Source organism: Mauremys mutica, chromosome 20 (genome assembly GCF_020497125.1).
Source record: "Mauremys mutica isolate MM-2020 ecotype Southern chromosome 20, ASM2049712v1, whole genome shotgun sequence".
In the NCBI taxonomy this organism is placed as follows: Eukaryota; Metazoa; Chordata; order Testudines; family Geoemydidae; genus Mauremys; species Mauremys mutica.
Window position 1 is genome coordinate 11,947,449 of NC_059091.1, and position 13,770 is coordinate 11,961,218.

The 13,770-nt window shown below is 54.2% G+C and overlaps 1 protein-coding gene and 1 pseudogene across 5 annotated transcripts in view; both read right to left on the reverse strand.

Moving 5' to 3' along the window:
• Nucleotides 1-13,770, reverse strand: part of LOC123353777 — an 824,880-nt pseudogene that overhangs the window by 763,773 nt on the left and 47,337 nt on the right.
• Nucleotides 1-13,770, reverse strand: part of LOC123353572 (cdc42-interacting protein 4-like) — a 73,032-nt gene that overhangs the window by 39,549 nt on the left and 19,713 nt on the right. For 4 of the 5 annotated variants that reach the window (XM_044994776.1, XM_044994774.1, XM_044994775.1 and 1 more), the window contains 2 exons: nucleotides 12,809-12,927; nucleotides 9,538-9,653 (listed from right to left, as the gene is read on the reverse strand). In XM_044994776.1, the coding sequence (XP_044850711.1) occupies nucleotides 9,538-9,653; nucleotides 12,809-12,832 (140 nt within the window). In that variant the 5' untranslated portion in view covers nucleotides 12,833-12,927. Of the gene's footprint in view, nucleotides 1-9,537; nucleotides 9,654-12,808; nucleotides 12,928-13,618; nucleotides 13,641-13,770 lie in introns of those variants that run through there. The other variant, XM_044994772.1, reaches the window with a different exon arrangement.

A 13,770-nucleotide genomic window follows, 5' to 3' on the forward strand; every position in this document is an offset into this window, starting at 1 on the left:
CCAGTGAGCACAAAAACTGGGGCAGTGATGAATACGGAAAAAGGTCAGGTCCCTCACACAGAGTGATCTGGGCGGCTTGGTAAAATGGGTGCAAGCAAACCACGTGTGTGTTAATACAGCTAAATGTAAATGTGTACATCTGGGACACACAGAACGCAGGCCATGCTTACAGGATGGGAGCCTCTAGCCTAGGGAGCAGTGACTCTGGAAAGGATCTGGAGGTCATGGTGGATAATCAGCTGAACATGAGCTCCCATTGTGAAACTGTGGCCAAAAGGGCTAACGCGATCATAGAATCATAGAGGATTAGGGTTGGAAGAGACCTCAGGAGGTCATCTAGTCCAACCCCCTGCTCAAAGCAGGACCTACCCCAACTAAATCATCCCAGCCAGGGCTTTGTCAAGCCTGACCTTAAAAACCTCTAAGGATGGAGATTCTACCACCTTCCTAGGTAACCCATTTCAGTGCTTCACCACCCTCCTACTGAAATACTGTTTCCTAAGATCCAACCTAGACCTCCCCCACTGCAGCTTGAGACCATTGCTCCTTGTTCTGTCATCTGGTACCACTGAGAACAGCAGAGCTCCATCCTCTTTGGAACCCCCCTTCGGGTAGTTGAAGGCTGCTATCATCAAATCCCCCCTCACTCTTCTCTTCTGCAGACTAAACAAGCCCAGTTCCCTCAGCCTCTACTCATAAGTCATATGCCCCAGCCCCTTGATTGTTTTTGTTGCCCTCCGCTGGACTCTCTCCAATTTGTCCACATCCTTTCTGTAGTGTGGGGCCCAAAACTGGACACAATAGTCCAGATGTGGCCTCACCAGTGCCGAATAGAAGGGAATAATCACCTCCCTCAATCTGCTGGCAATTCTCCTACTAATTCAGCTCAACATGCCGTTAGCCTTCTTGGCAACAAGGGCACACTGCTCACTCATATCCAGCTTCTCATCCACTGTAATCCCCAGGTCCTTTTCTGAAGAACTGCTGCTTAGCCAGTCAGTCCCCAGCCTGTAGCAGTGCATGGGATTCTTCCAGCCGAAGTGCGGGATTCTGCACTTGTCCTTGTTGAACCTCATCAGATTTCTTTTGGCCCAATCCTCCAATTTGTCTAGGTCACTCTGGACTCTATCTCTACCCTCCAACATATCTACCTCTTCCCCCAGCTTAGTGTCATCTGTGAACTTGCTGAGGGTGCAATCCATCCCATCATCCAGATCATTAATAAAGATGTTGAACAAAACTGGCCCCAGGACCGACCCCTGGAGCACTCCGCTTGATACCGGCTGCCAACTAGACATCGAGCCATTGATCACTACCTGTTGAGCCTGACGATCTAGCCAGCTTTCTATCCACCTTATAGTCCATTCATCCAATCCATGTGTTTTTAACTTGCTGGCAAGAATACTGTGGAAGACTGTATCAAAAGCTCTGCTAAAGTCAAGATATATCACGTCCACTGCTTTCCCCATATCCACAGAGCCAGTTTTCTCATCACAGAAGGCAATCAGCTTGGTCAGGCATGAGTTGCCCCTGGTGAATCAATGTTGACTGTTCCTGATCACCTTCCTCTTCTCCAAGTGCTTCAAAATGATTCCTTAAGGACCTGCTCCATGATTTTTCCAGGGACTGAGACGAGGCTGACCGGCCTGTAGTTCCCCAGGTTCTCCTCCTTCCCATTTTTAAAAGATGGGCACTATATTTGCCTTTTTCCAATCGTCCGGGACCTCCCCTGATCACCACGTGTTTTCAAAGATAATGGCCAATAGCTCTGCAATCACACCAGCCAATTCCCTCAGCACCCTCGGATGCATTAGATCTGGACCCAGGGACTTGTCCACATCCAGCTTTTCTAAATAGTCCCTAACCTGTTCTTTCACCACTGAGGGCTGCTCACCTCCTCCCCATACTGTGTTGCCCAGTGCAGCAGTGGGATGTGTAAACAGGGGAATCTCGAGTAGGTGCAGAGAGGTTCTTTTACCTCTGTATCTGGCACTGGTGCGACCGCTGCTGGAATCCTGCGTCCAGTTCTGGTGCCCAAATTCAAGTCGGAGAGAGGTCAAAGAAGAGCCATGAGAATGATGAAAGGGTTAGAAAACCTGCCTGATAGCGAGAGACTCCAGGAACTCAAACTCCTTTGCGTAACCAAGAGAAGGTTAAGGGGTGACTTGATTGCAGTCTAACTCTATACGTACCTACATGAGGGACAAATCTTTTATAAGGGGCCCTTCAATCTAGCAGTGAAAGGTCTAACACGATCCGACGACTGGGAGCTGAAGCTAGACCAATTCCAACCAGAAATAAGGCGAACATTTTTTAAACAGTGAGAGTAACTGACCACTGGAACAACCTGCCAAGGATCATGGTGGATTCTCCATCACTGAGTTTTTAAATCAAGGTTGGATCTTTTTCTAAAATCTTTGCTCTAGGAATGATTTGGGGGCAGTTATCCAGGAGGTCAGACTAGATGATCACAATGGTCCCATCCGGCCTGGTAATCTATAAATGTGGGGAGGAAGGGGGGAGAGTTTACCCTGCCACTGCCCATGCCGTGCGCCTGTTTCTCCTGGTGCCCATCACCAGGGTATCTGGGAGGCAGCGAGCAGACACGCGTGTCTGCTCTGTAGCTAGGCAGAAGACAGTCTCCGAGGCAAGGCAGAGCTGGATTCACAACCCGCTCCCCCCAGCCAAGGGCCAGAGCACGAAGCGAGGAGTCATTGGTAAAATCCAGCCAACAACCCGGTACAGAGCAAGAGGAGTCAAACAGACTTGGACGGCAGCTCCCCCAGCTCCGCCCGCCCTCGGTTCAGCTGTATTCCAGGCTGGAAGCACCAAGGGGCTGGCTGCCTTGCTGGGAGAGCAGCAGCCTTTGCGGGGGCGGGGAGGGGGGGATTTAACTAGGAAACATTGAGTGGCACCTCGTTAACCCTTTGTGCCCTTGTGACGTTATTGATATAAATGGGGACCATATAGAACATGGGTTGCAACCAAGGTCCTGTAGTGGCACCAAATCTTAAGTGAAGGGGGTCATATAAGGTGTCTAAGACCAGGTTCTGGGTTGCTGGTTATGATTATGCTGTCTGTATGTCTGTGTATCATTTTGTAGTTGAAGTTATAAGTATTGGCTCTGTACTGTTTGTAGTTTGTATTATGCTCTGCCTCTGGGAAGTGTCCCAGACAAAGCTGATGTTAGCCCGGCATAGCTGGTTTGATGGCCCATTAAAGGGCCATCGGCTACACAATGGACCCATGGAGAGAAGGCAGACACGCCTTGTGACTCAGCAAAGTATGCAGGGACTGGCCCATGTGACTCCAGGCTCGATTTTGCTGTAAATTTCCACAGTGAAGACAAAGGGATTCTTACACCTGGAAAAGTCTATATAAGCCTAATGCCTCATCTCCATCTGGTCTTCAATCCTGCTTCTGACCTCTGGAGGGACTTTGCTACAAACTGAAGCTCTGCACGAAGGACTGTTGACCCATCCCAGCGGGGGATGTTCCAGAGACTTAATCTGAACCTGCAGTTTACTCCAGCACTGCTGCAAGCCTGAACTAAGAACTTTGCCATTGCTGTATGTAATTGATTCCATTTAACCAATTCTACCTCTCATCTCTACCTTTTTCCCTTTGTAAATAAACCTTTAGATTTTAGATTCTAAAGGATTGGCAACAGCGTGATTTGTGGGTAAGATCTGATGTGTATATTGACCTGGGTCTGGGGCTTGGTCCTCTGGGATCGAGGGAACCTTTTTCTTTTATTGGGGTGTTGGTTTTCATAACCATTCATCCCCAGGACGAGTGCACTGGTGGTGATGCTGGGAGACTGGAGTGTCTAAGGAAATTGCTTGTGTGACTTGTGGTTAGCCAGTGGGGTGAGACCAAAGTCCTTTTTGTCTGGCTGGTTTGGTTTGCCTTAGAGGTGGAAAAACCCCAGCCTAGGGCTGTGACTGCCCTGTTTGAGCAATTGGTCCTGATTTGGCACTCTCAGTTGGGTCCCGCCAGAATCGCTCCGTCACAGTGGCGTAGTCGTGCTTGGATCCACAGAACCAGGTCAATTAAGCTTTGGGTCAGAACCCCACGCTATCCAAATTTTAACTTTGGGATTGAGAGTTTGGTTGGTTAAAGATCAGTGACCATGAGACAGAAAGCATCAGGAAAAGCAAGGAAACTGCAAGCCTTGAGAGACAGCCTGCAGTTTGATTATGAGCAAGAACTGGAAAAAATTCGAATGGAAGAGAAGCAAGTCTTGGCCCAGCTGGAGAGAGAGGCGGCTGAGAGAAAGAGAGAGGCGGCTGAGAGAAAGAGAGAGGCGGCTGAGAGAGAGAAAGAGGCTGCTAAGAGAAAGAAAGAGCTGCTGGCTGCTGAGGAGGAGACTCACAAGATGCAACAAGAAACTGCTAGACTCCAACTCCAAGTCAAGAAAGCAATGGAAGAACAGCAGAGACTGTATCCTCTTGAAAGTCCAGTTTGTAACAATGTTGGTATGTTGTATAACTCTGAGCAGTTGTGTGGGGATAACCAAATGTACCCCAACAATGCCACCTTTTATGTCAATGCTGTTACTGTGTGTTCAGTAGGGGGTGGCCCCATAAATTGTGCCAGTGCTATGGATGGGAATGGTAATGGAAAATTCATAGAGTGTGTAAAAGTCAATGGTAAAAGCTGTTTAGGGCAAATTATGGCTTCTAACATCACTCTTGTTAAAGCAGATCTGGTCAAAGAGGAAGATTATTTACCAAATCAGAGTGTGAATGTTGTGATCCTCTGTGAGTTTACTGTCCGTGTGCCTTTAGCCAGAATCCATCTTGAGTGGAATGGGGCTCAGCATGAAGTGATAGCCGGCGTCAGAAAATTATTGCCTAAAGATCTTTTAATTGGGGAAAATGTGAAAGCTTTGTTCAGTCCAGGTAGCCAGTCACAGGAGAGGAATAATCTTAAACCTGTGTCTATTGTGGGCAATGATTTGCCTGAGGAGGGTTGCTCCAAAGGTTTGTCTGTGCAAAAAAGCAGCTTGTCTGGGAATGAAGTTTCTGAATGTCTGTCTGATGTCTCAGAAGTTAATCTGGAGTTAGATCAAGAGCAGAAAGATCTCATTGGGGAGGAAAATGTTTCTCAGGTTAAATCCCTAACTAAGGAAGGAGAGGGTAAATTTGTAATGGGTAATGGATTGGTGGCTAGTGCAGCTTGTAGAAGTAAACCTGAAATGGGTAACTGTGATTTGCTAAAAGTAGCTCGGTGTAGTGAAAAGAGCAGCAGCTTATCTGTTGGGAGAGGCAATGTGCCTGGTAGGGAAAGTTTGGAGGAGCCTAGGCAGCCTTGTGAGCTGATGGCTTTGTCTAATCAGCAGTTTGGGAAGACAGGGATAGTGGAAAATGAGTGTCCATATCCCTTACCTGTTTCCTGTGTGGAGAAATGTGACAGTGAAGGGAATGTGCCTGTGTCTGTCAGGAGTATTGACTTGCCTATGAAGGAAGCTACCCCAGTCTCCAAGCAGTTGTCTGTGAACAGCCCTGTGTGCTGGGACAAGGGAAGTGTAATCCCAAGCTGTGTGTCTGGTAAAGGAGAATGTGTCTCCGGCTCTTCTGTGTCTGTGAAGCAGACAGAAGGGGCCTTTCAGCCTGTGATGGTTGAGGGTGATTTAGTTGTCTCGGAGTTGGTTGTAAATACAGCTAAAGCCCAGGAAGGGAATGGTCCTGAGTTTGTGTCTGCTGGGGAGAATGGCACTGTGACTAGGTTGCATCCAGTTAGTGTCATAGCAAAATCCCAGAGAACAGACAATTCTGGTGCTTGTAGTTTGCCAGTTGCTAATGTGTGGTTGGAAAGGGGTGTAGCAACTCTGTCTGATCAGGGTGATACCCTAGCCAGGGCACAAGGAGAGCATGAAGGTGATTTAATGGTGTTACCTACTGACAGTTTGACAACTTATAGCAAGAAGGAAAAGATTCCTGAACTTGTTCATGGCCAAGGGAAGGAGACTGCTTCTGACCTGTTATCTAGAGAGTCTGTAGGTGTGCCTAAAAGGGGATTGTGTAGAAATCCGCCTGTTGGGCCTGAAGTGATTCTAAATGTAAGTGAGACCCAGAAAGCATCTGTGGTTGCTCAGGGAAGTGTTCCTTTAGAGCAAGCCCTAGATAAAGAGGGGAAGGGCAGAATTTCTGAGAGGGGTGAATTGCTGCTTAGAGAAGATCCTAGGGAAAGGAATCCTCATGGTAGCCTGTGCAAGCAGTTTACTGCAACTGAAGGGTGTAAAAGTGATTTAATCAAGGAAGTTTCAGTTCCTAACAGCCAGAAATTTTCTGTTGTGAATGGATCCACTGACTTTCCTTTTGAAAGATCCAGTGTGGGCAGCTTTGAAAAGGTCTCAGGTGGAGTAGAAGCTGTTAAGGAAGTTGAGCAGCCCTATAACCACCTGGCTGTGTGTAGCCAGCTTGTTGGGGAGACAATGCTGTTGGGACAGGAATGTCTCCATGCTGAATCTGTAAGTGAGCAGTCTGTGCTTCAGGATCTGAGGACAGATGCAGTTACTGGTGTTTCGGAGCAGAACAGTTGTATGGCTGAATGCTTGAGGAGGCAGGGGAGAGCAAGTCAGCTCTCACCCTCAGACTCTTTGAATTGGTGTGATATCTCTGTAAGACCAAGTCCAGCCTTGGAATCCCTAGCAGATAAAGAGTTAGAAGCTAGTGTCTGTGTTAATGCAAATTACTTGGCTGGCAAGGAGAAGAAAGACTTGCTGATAGCTGTTAGCACAGAGGGCCCACCCCATCAGCCAGTGAATTCTGTTAAGCAAGAGAAATCAGGGTTTAATCCAGGAGGAAAGAGAAGACTGAATTTTGCAAAGGGAAGCCACAGGTTAACCCTAAAAGGCCCAAACTCCAATGGTGTTGAGCCAAGGGTGGGGCATGACAAAAATAATTATAAATGGACACTTGCAGTGAATTTGTTGTTATTGCTAATGCTAATTTTTGTAACTAATGTGTTGCTATTGCCAAGAACTGTAACAATGTACAATGTGCCTAGTCTTGTGGGAAGTCCCTTAAACATGTTGAAAGGAATACATGAAAACACACTTTATGTTAAAGGGCCGTGCTATACTGATGTTTCACAGTTAATGCCTGTAAACAGTGTTGGGACTTTTCACAGGGGAAAATACATTCCAGACCTGATGTGCTGTATGAAAGGGGAAACTGAGGCACACTACCATATTGCTTTCATGGCTAAATGCCAAGAGTCCTGTACTATGAACAACATCAATATCTACATTGGTTTAATGTTAATTGGGTTCAAAACATTGGCCAAGGCTGGTATGGATAAAGTAGCTGTTTTCTTTAGCTCTTGGCAAGATCACATGAAACATACAGGAACCATGCTGCAAAAGCTAACCAAGTTATACCTTAAGTTTGTAAAGAGATCCATTCATGTTATTGAACATGACTTTGATAAACCATTTCGGTTATACACTGGTATGGCCTCTAGCCCAACACTAGCTGTAGTGAGACAGACCCAAGGAAAGGGGGCTCTTGGGATGCAGTCAGCGATGTTTTGTCATCCCTTCCTGCATCAATTTTGCGTTGGGGGTGTGACGTTATTGATATAAATGGGGACCATATAGAACATGGGTTGCAACCAAGGTCCTGTAGTGGCACCAAATCTTAAGTGAAGGGGGTCATATAAGGTGTCTAAGACCAGGTTCTGGGTTGCTGGTTATGATTATGCTGTCTGTATGTCTGTGTATCATTTTGTAGTTGAAGTTATAAGTATTGGCTCTGTACTGTTTGTAGTTTGTATTATGCTCTGCCTCTGGGAAGTGTCCCAGACAAAGCTGATGTTAGCCCGGCATAGCTGGTTTGATGGCCCATTAAAGGGCCATCGGCTACACAATGGACCCATGGAGAGAAGGCAGACACGCCTTGTGACTCAGCAAAGTATGCAGGGACTGGCCCATGTGACTCCAGGCTCGATTTTGCTGTAAATTTCCACAGTGAAGACAAAGGGATTCTTACACCTGGAAAAGTCTATATAAGCCTAATGCCTCATCTCCATCTGGTCTTCAATCCTGCTTCTGACCTCTGGAGGGACTTTGCTACAAACTGAAGCTCTGCACGAAGGACTGTTGACCCATCCCAGCGGGGGATGTTCCAGAGACTTAATCTGAACCTGCAGTTTACTCCAGCACTGCTGCAAGCCTGAACTAAGAACTTTGCCATTGCTGTATGTAATTGATTCCATTTAACCAATTCTACCTCTCATCTCTACCTTTTTCCCTTTGTAAATAAACCTTTAGATTTTAGATTCTAAAGGATTGGCAACAGCGTGATTTGTGGGTAAGATCTGATGTGTATATTGACCTGGGTCTGGGGCTTGGTCCTCTGGGATCGAGGGAACCTTTTTCTTTTATTGGGGTGTTGGTTTTCATAACCATTCATCCCCAGGACGAGTGCACTGGTGGTGATGCTGGGAGACTGGAGTGTCTAAGGAAATTGCTTGTGTGACTTGTGGTTAGCCAGTGGGGTGAGACCAAAGTCCTTTTTGTCTGGCTGGTTTGGTTTGCCTTAGAGGTGGAAAAACCCCAGCCTAGGGCTGTGACTGCCCTGTTTGAGCAATTGGTCCTGATTTGGCACTCTCAGTTGGGTCCCGCCAGAATCGCTCCGTCACAGCCCTGCTAGGCCAGGCCAAGCCAAACAGGGATCTTGGAGCACAATGCAGATAATATGGCAGACGTGATGCATGAGAGTGTGTGTGTGGTGGGGGGTGGGAATGCAGGGTCATGTGCCTCCTCCCCCCCCATCTGCTCTTCGGCTTGTACTGAGCATGCTCAGTAACACTGCTGAAGCCAGGTGCCCTCACTCTGCCCCCCCCCCCCCATCGGCAGGTATGAGTGGTCTCTGCCACAAGGCACGGCCAGGTCAGGGAGGAGGGAGAGACCAGGGAAGGACAGAGCTGTGGGTGGAGCGTGGGATCGGGCCATCCTGCCAGCCAGTTCCCTGCACGACTTTGGGCAAATCCCTTCTGCTGCCTTTGCCTCGATTTCCATTTCGCCAATGGGGAAATGGAGGCACAGAGGGTCTGTCTACATGGCAACAAACCCCCGTGGCAGCTGACTCAGGGCTCGGGCCGCAGGGCTATAAGATCACAGTACAGACGTTTGGGCTCAGGCCGGAAGCCGGGCTCTGGGACCCGCGTTACACAGCTCAGGCTCCAGCCCGAGCATTGACACTGAAAATATTTAGCCCCACATCTCGAGTCAGCCGACCGTGGGAGATTTATTGTAGTGCAGACATGCCCAGAGAGAGGAAACTTTCCTCCAAAAAGTACCGAGGGAGGGAGCTGAAGAGAAAGAACCCAGGAGTCCTGAAACCTGGCTCTCACCTCTAACCACTGGACCCCACTCCTCTCCCACAGCTGGGAACAGAACCCATGATTCCTGGGACCCAGCTCCCAGCTCTAACCACTAGACCCCATTCCCCTCCAAACAAAGGGAACGAGACCCAGGAATCCTGTGCCGTAAGCAGCCGTTCTGGCCTTTGGCCCCTGCCCTCCTACCTGAGCTGCTTGGCGTAGGCCTGCTCGATCTCTGTCCGCTCCTTCACAAACTTCACGTACTTCTCCATCAGATCCAGCCCCCACTGGGTGTGACGCTCTACATTGTCAAACTGGTCCTGGGGGAGAAGAGGGGGAAAAAGAGAGGTGGGAGGTGTCACCGGCACAGCTGGAAACAATACAGCATCCTTCCTACGCGCTCACCATCCCTCTCTCTCCTCCCCAAGGTATTAGCCACATATTAGAGACAGGGAAACTGAGGCAAAAAGAGGTTAAAGGACTTGCCTTCCCCAAGCCAAGTGGCAGAGTCAGGAAAAGAACCCAGGAGTCCTGGCTAGCAGCCCTACCATAAAACGGGGGGGGGGGGGGGCACCCAGGAGATCAGGGGGAAAGGAGCCCAGCCCTAAGGAAGCAGGAGAGAGGGAGGGAATTGAGGCGAGGGGAGCCCAGCCATAGGAGAAGGGGGAAGTGGAGGAAGCCAGCCGGGGGGAAGGGGAGGGCAAGGAGTTGGGGGGCTGGCCCCGGGGGGGAAGGGGAGGAAGTTGGGGGGCTGGCCAGGGAAGGAAGGGGGGCTGGCCCCGGGGGGGGGGACGGAGGGGGCTGGGGGGCTGGCCATGGGGGGGAAGGGAGGGGGAGCTGGGGGGCTGGCCCCGGGGGGGAAGGGAGGGGAGGGAGAGGGAGTTGGGGGGCTGGCCATGGGGAGGAAGAAGGAGGGAGTTGGGGGGCTGGCCGGGGTAGGAAGGGGGGAGTTGGGGGGCTGGCCATGGGGAGGAAGAAGGGGAGGGAGTTGGGGGGCTGGCCGGGGTAGGAAGGGGGAGTTGGGGGGCTGGCCCCGGGGGGAGGGGAGGGAGAGGGAGTTGGGGGGCTGGCCATGGGGAGGAAGAAGGAGGGAGTTGGGGGGCTGGCCGGGGAGGAAGGGGGAGTTGGGGGGCTGGCCATGGGGAGGAAGAAGGGGAGGGAGTTGGGGGGCTGGCCGGGACAGGAAGGGGGAGCTGGGGGGCTGGCCCCAGGGGAAGGGAGGGGGAGCTGGGGGGCTGGCCCCGGGGGAAGGGAGGGGGAGCTGGGGGGCTGGCCTGGGTAGGAAGGGGGGGTTGGGGGGCTGGCCCCGGGGGGAGGAGAGGGAGAGGGAGTTGGGGGCTGGCCATGGGGAGGAAGGAGGGAGTTGGGGGGCTGGCCGGGGTAGGAAGGGGGAGTTGGGGGGCTGGCCATGGGGAGGAAGAAGGGGAGGGAGTTGGGGGGCTGGCCGGGATAGGAAGGGGGAGTTGGGGGGCTGGCCGTGACAGGAAGGGGGATTTGGGGGGCTGGCCATGGGGAGGAAGAAGGGGAGGGAGTTGGGGGGCTGGCCGGGGTAGGAAGGGGGAGTTGGGGGCTGGCTATGGGGAGGAAGAAGGGGAGGGAGTTGGGGGGCTGGCCGGGGTAGGAAGGGGGAGTTGGGGGGCTGGCCAGGGGGAGGAAGAAGGGGAAGGAGTTGGGGGGCTGGCCGGGGTAGGAAGGGGGAGTTGGGGGCTGGCCATGGGGAGGAAGAAGGGGAGGGAGTTGGGGGGCTGGCCGGGGTAGGAAGGGGGAGTTGGGGGGCTGGCCATGGGGAGGAAGAAGGGGAGGGAGTTGGGGGGCTGGCCGGGGTAGGAAGGGGGAGTTGGGGGGCTGGCCCCGGGGGAAGGGAGGGGGAGCTGGGGGGCTGGCCCCGGGGGAAGGGAGGGGGAGGGGGGGGCTGGCCATGACAGGAAGGGGGATTTGGGGGGCTGGCCATGGGGAGGAAGAAGGGGAGGGAGTTGGGGGGCTGGCCGGGGTAGGAAGGGGGAGTTGGGGGCAGGCCATGGGGAGGAAGAAGGGGAGGGAGTTGGGGGGCTGGCCGGGGTAGGAAGGGGGAGTTGGGGGGCTGGCCCCGGGGGAAGGGAGGGGGAGCTGGGGGGCTGGCCCCGGGGGAAGGGAGGGGGAGCTGGGGGGCTGGCCGGGGTAGGAAGGGAGGGTTGGGGGGCTGGCCCCGGGGGGAGGGGAGGGAGAGGGAGTTGGGGGGCTGGCCATGGGGAGGAAGGAGGGAGTTGGGGGGCTGGCCGGGGTAGGAAGGGGGAGTTGGGGGGCTGGCCATGGGGAGGAAGAAGGGGAGGGAGTTGGGGGGCTGGCCGGGATAGGAAGGGGGAGTTGGGGGGCTGGCCATGGGGAGGAAGAAGGGGAGGGAGTTGGGGGGCTGGCCGTGACAGGAAGGGGGATTTGTGGGGCTGGCCATGGGGAGGAAGAAGGGGAGGGAGTTGGGGGGCTGGCCGGGATAGGAAGGGGGAGTTGGGGGGCTGGCCGTGACAGGAAGGGGGATTTGGGGGGCTGGCCATGGGGAGGAAGAAGGGGAGGGAGTTGGGGGGCTGGCCGGGGTAGGAAGGGGGAGTTGGGGGGCTGGCCATGGGGAGGAAGAACGGGAGGGAGTTGGGGGGCTGGCCGGGGTAGGAAGGGGGAGTTGGGGGGCTGGCCATGGGGAGGAAGAAGGGGGGAGTTGGGGGGCTGGCCCCGGGGGGAGGGAGAGGGAGTTGGGGGGCTGGCCGGGGTAGGAAGGGGGAGTTGGGGGGCTGGCCATGGGGAAGAAGAAGGGGGGAGTTGGGGGGCTGGCCAGGGTAGGAAGGGGGAGTTGGGGGGCTGGCCATGGGGAAGAAGAAGGGGGGAGTTGGGGGGCTGGCCCCAGGGGGAGGGAGAGGGAGTTGGGGGGCTGGCCGGGGTAGGAAGGGGGAGTTGGGGGGCTGGCCATGGGGAAGAAGAAGGGGGGAGTTGGGGGGCTGGCCGGGGTAGGAAGGGGGAGTTGGGGGGCTGGCCATGGGGAGGAAGAAGGGGGGAGTTGGGGGGCTGGCCCCGGAGGTAGGAAGGGGGAGAGGGGGGGCTGGCCATGGGGAAGAAGAAGGGGGGAGTTGGGGGGCTGGCCCCAGGGGGAGGGAGAGGGAGTTGGGGGGCTGGCCGGGGTAGGAAGGGGGAGTTGGGGGGCTGGCCGGGGTAGGAAGGGGGAGTTGGGGGGCTGGCCATGGGGAAGAAGAAGGGGGGAGTTGGGGGGCTGGCCGGGGTAGGAAGGGGGAGTTGGGGGGCTGGCCATGGGGAAGAAGAAGGAGGGAGTTGGGGGGCTGGCCGGGGTAGGAAGGGGGAGTTGGGGGGCTGGCCATGGGGAAGAAGAAGGGGGGAGTTGGGGGGCTGGCCCCAGGGGGAGGGAGAGGGAGTTGGGGGGCTGGCCGGGGTAGGAAGGGGGAGTTGGGGGGCTGGCCGGGGTAGGAAGGGGGAGTTGGGGGGCTGGCCCACTCACCCACAGCTCGGTGCCCCAGTCCATGCTGGCGGCGCCCGCTCCCCCCGCTGCGGTCGGAGCGCGGCCGGGCCCGGATCCCCCTGCTCCGGGCTCACAACATCCCAGCGCGGCGCTGCCTCCTGCCGTTGGGCCGGTGTAACAGAAACAGAACAGGACAGAAACAGCTACAGTTCTAGATTCACCGGGCAGCCCCCGCCCCCTGCTCCTTAAAGGGACAGGGACCCCGCCCAGCCGCGGCCTGGGGACACCCCACGCTGCCCATAGCGAAGGGCATTCCCCCACTGGCACCTATAGAGAGAGGGGAATCCCACACACTGACTCCTATAGAGACAGGTGAACACCCCCCACAGCCCCTATAGAGAAGGTCATTCCCTCACTGGCACCCATAGAGAGACGGGAACCCCCCACACTGACTCTTATAGAGAGTGGGGAACTCCCCCCACGGCCCCTCTAGAGAAGGGCATTCCCCCACCATGCCCTGTAGAGAGATGGGACCCCCACACACTACCCCTTATAAAGAGACAGGGACCCCACACGCTGTCCCTAAATCGATGGGAATTTCCCCATTGGCTCCTATAGAGAGACGGGAATCCCCACACACATACACCGTCTCCAATAAAGAAGGGCATTTCTTCCACTGGCCCTTATAGAAAGATGGGAACCCTACACACTGCCCCTAAAGAGAAGAGCACCCCCCACTGTCCCCTATAAAGAGACAGGACCCCCCCACACACACAACCTCCGATAGGGAAGGGCATTTCCTACACCCTCCTCTGACACATCTGGTTCTGGCCATGGGATAGCACCCACCTATCATGCTGACCAGGCTGGGTTTGCCTCACCCTTTCCTTGTACTGCCCCGTCTGTCTGTGTCCGTCTGTTCTCGCCTCTCTTATACTTGGGCCTGCTGTGCCCTTCATAGCTACAGCACTAAGGGGGTGATAAATCCGCCCCCCGAGCGC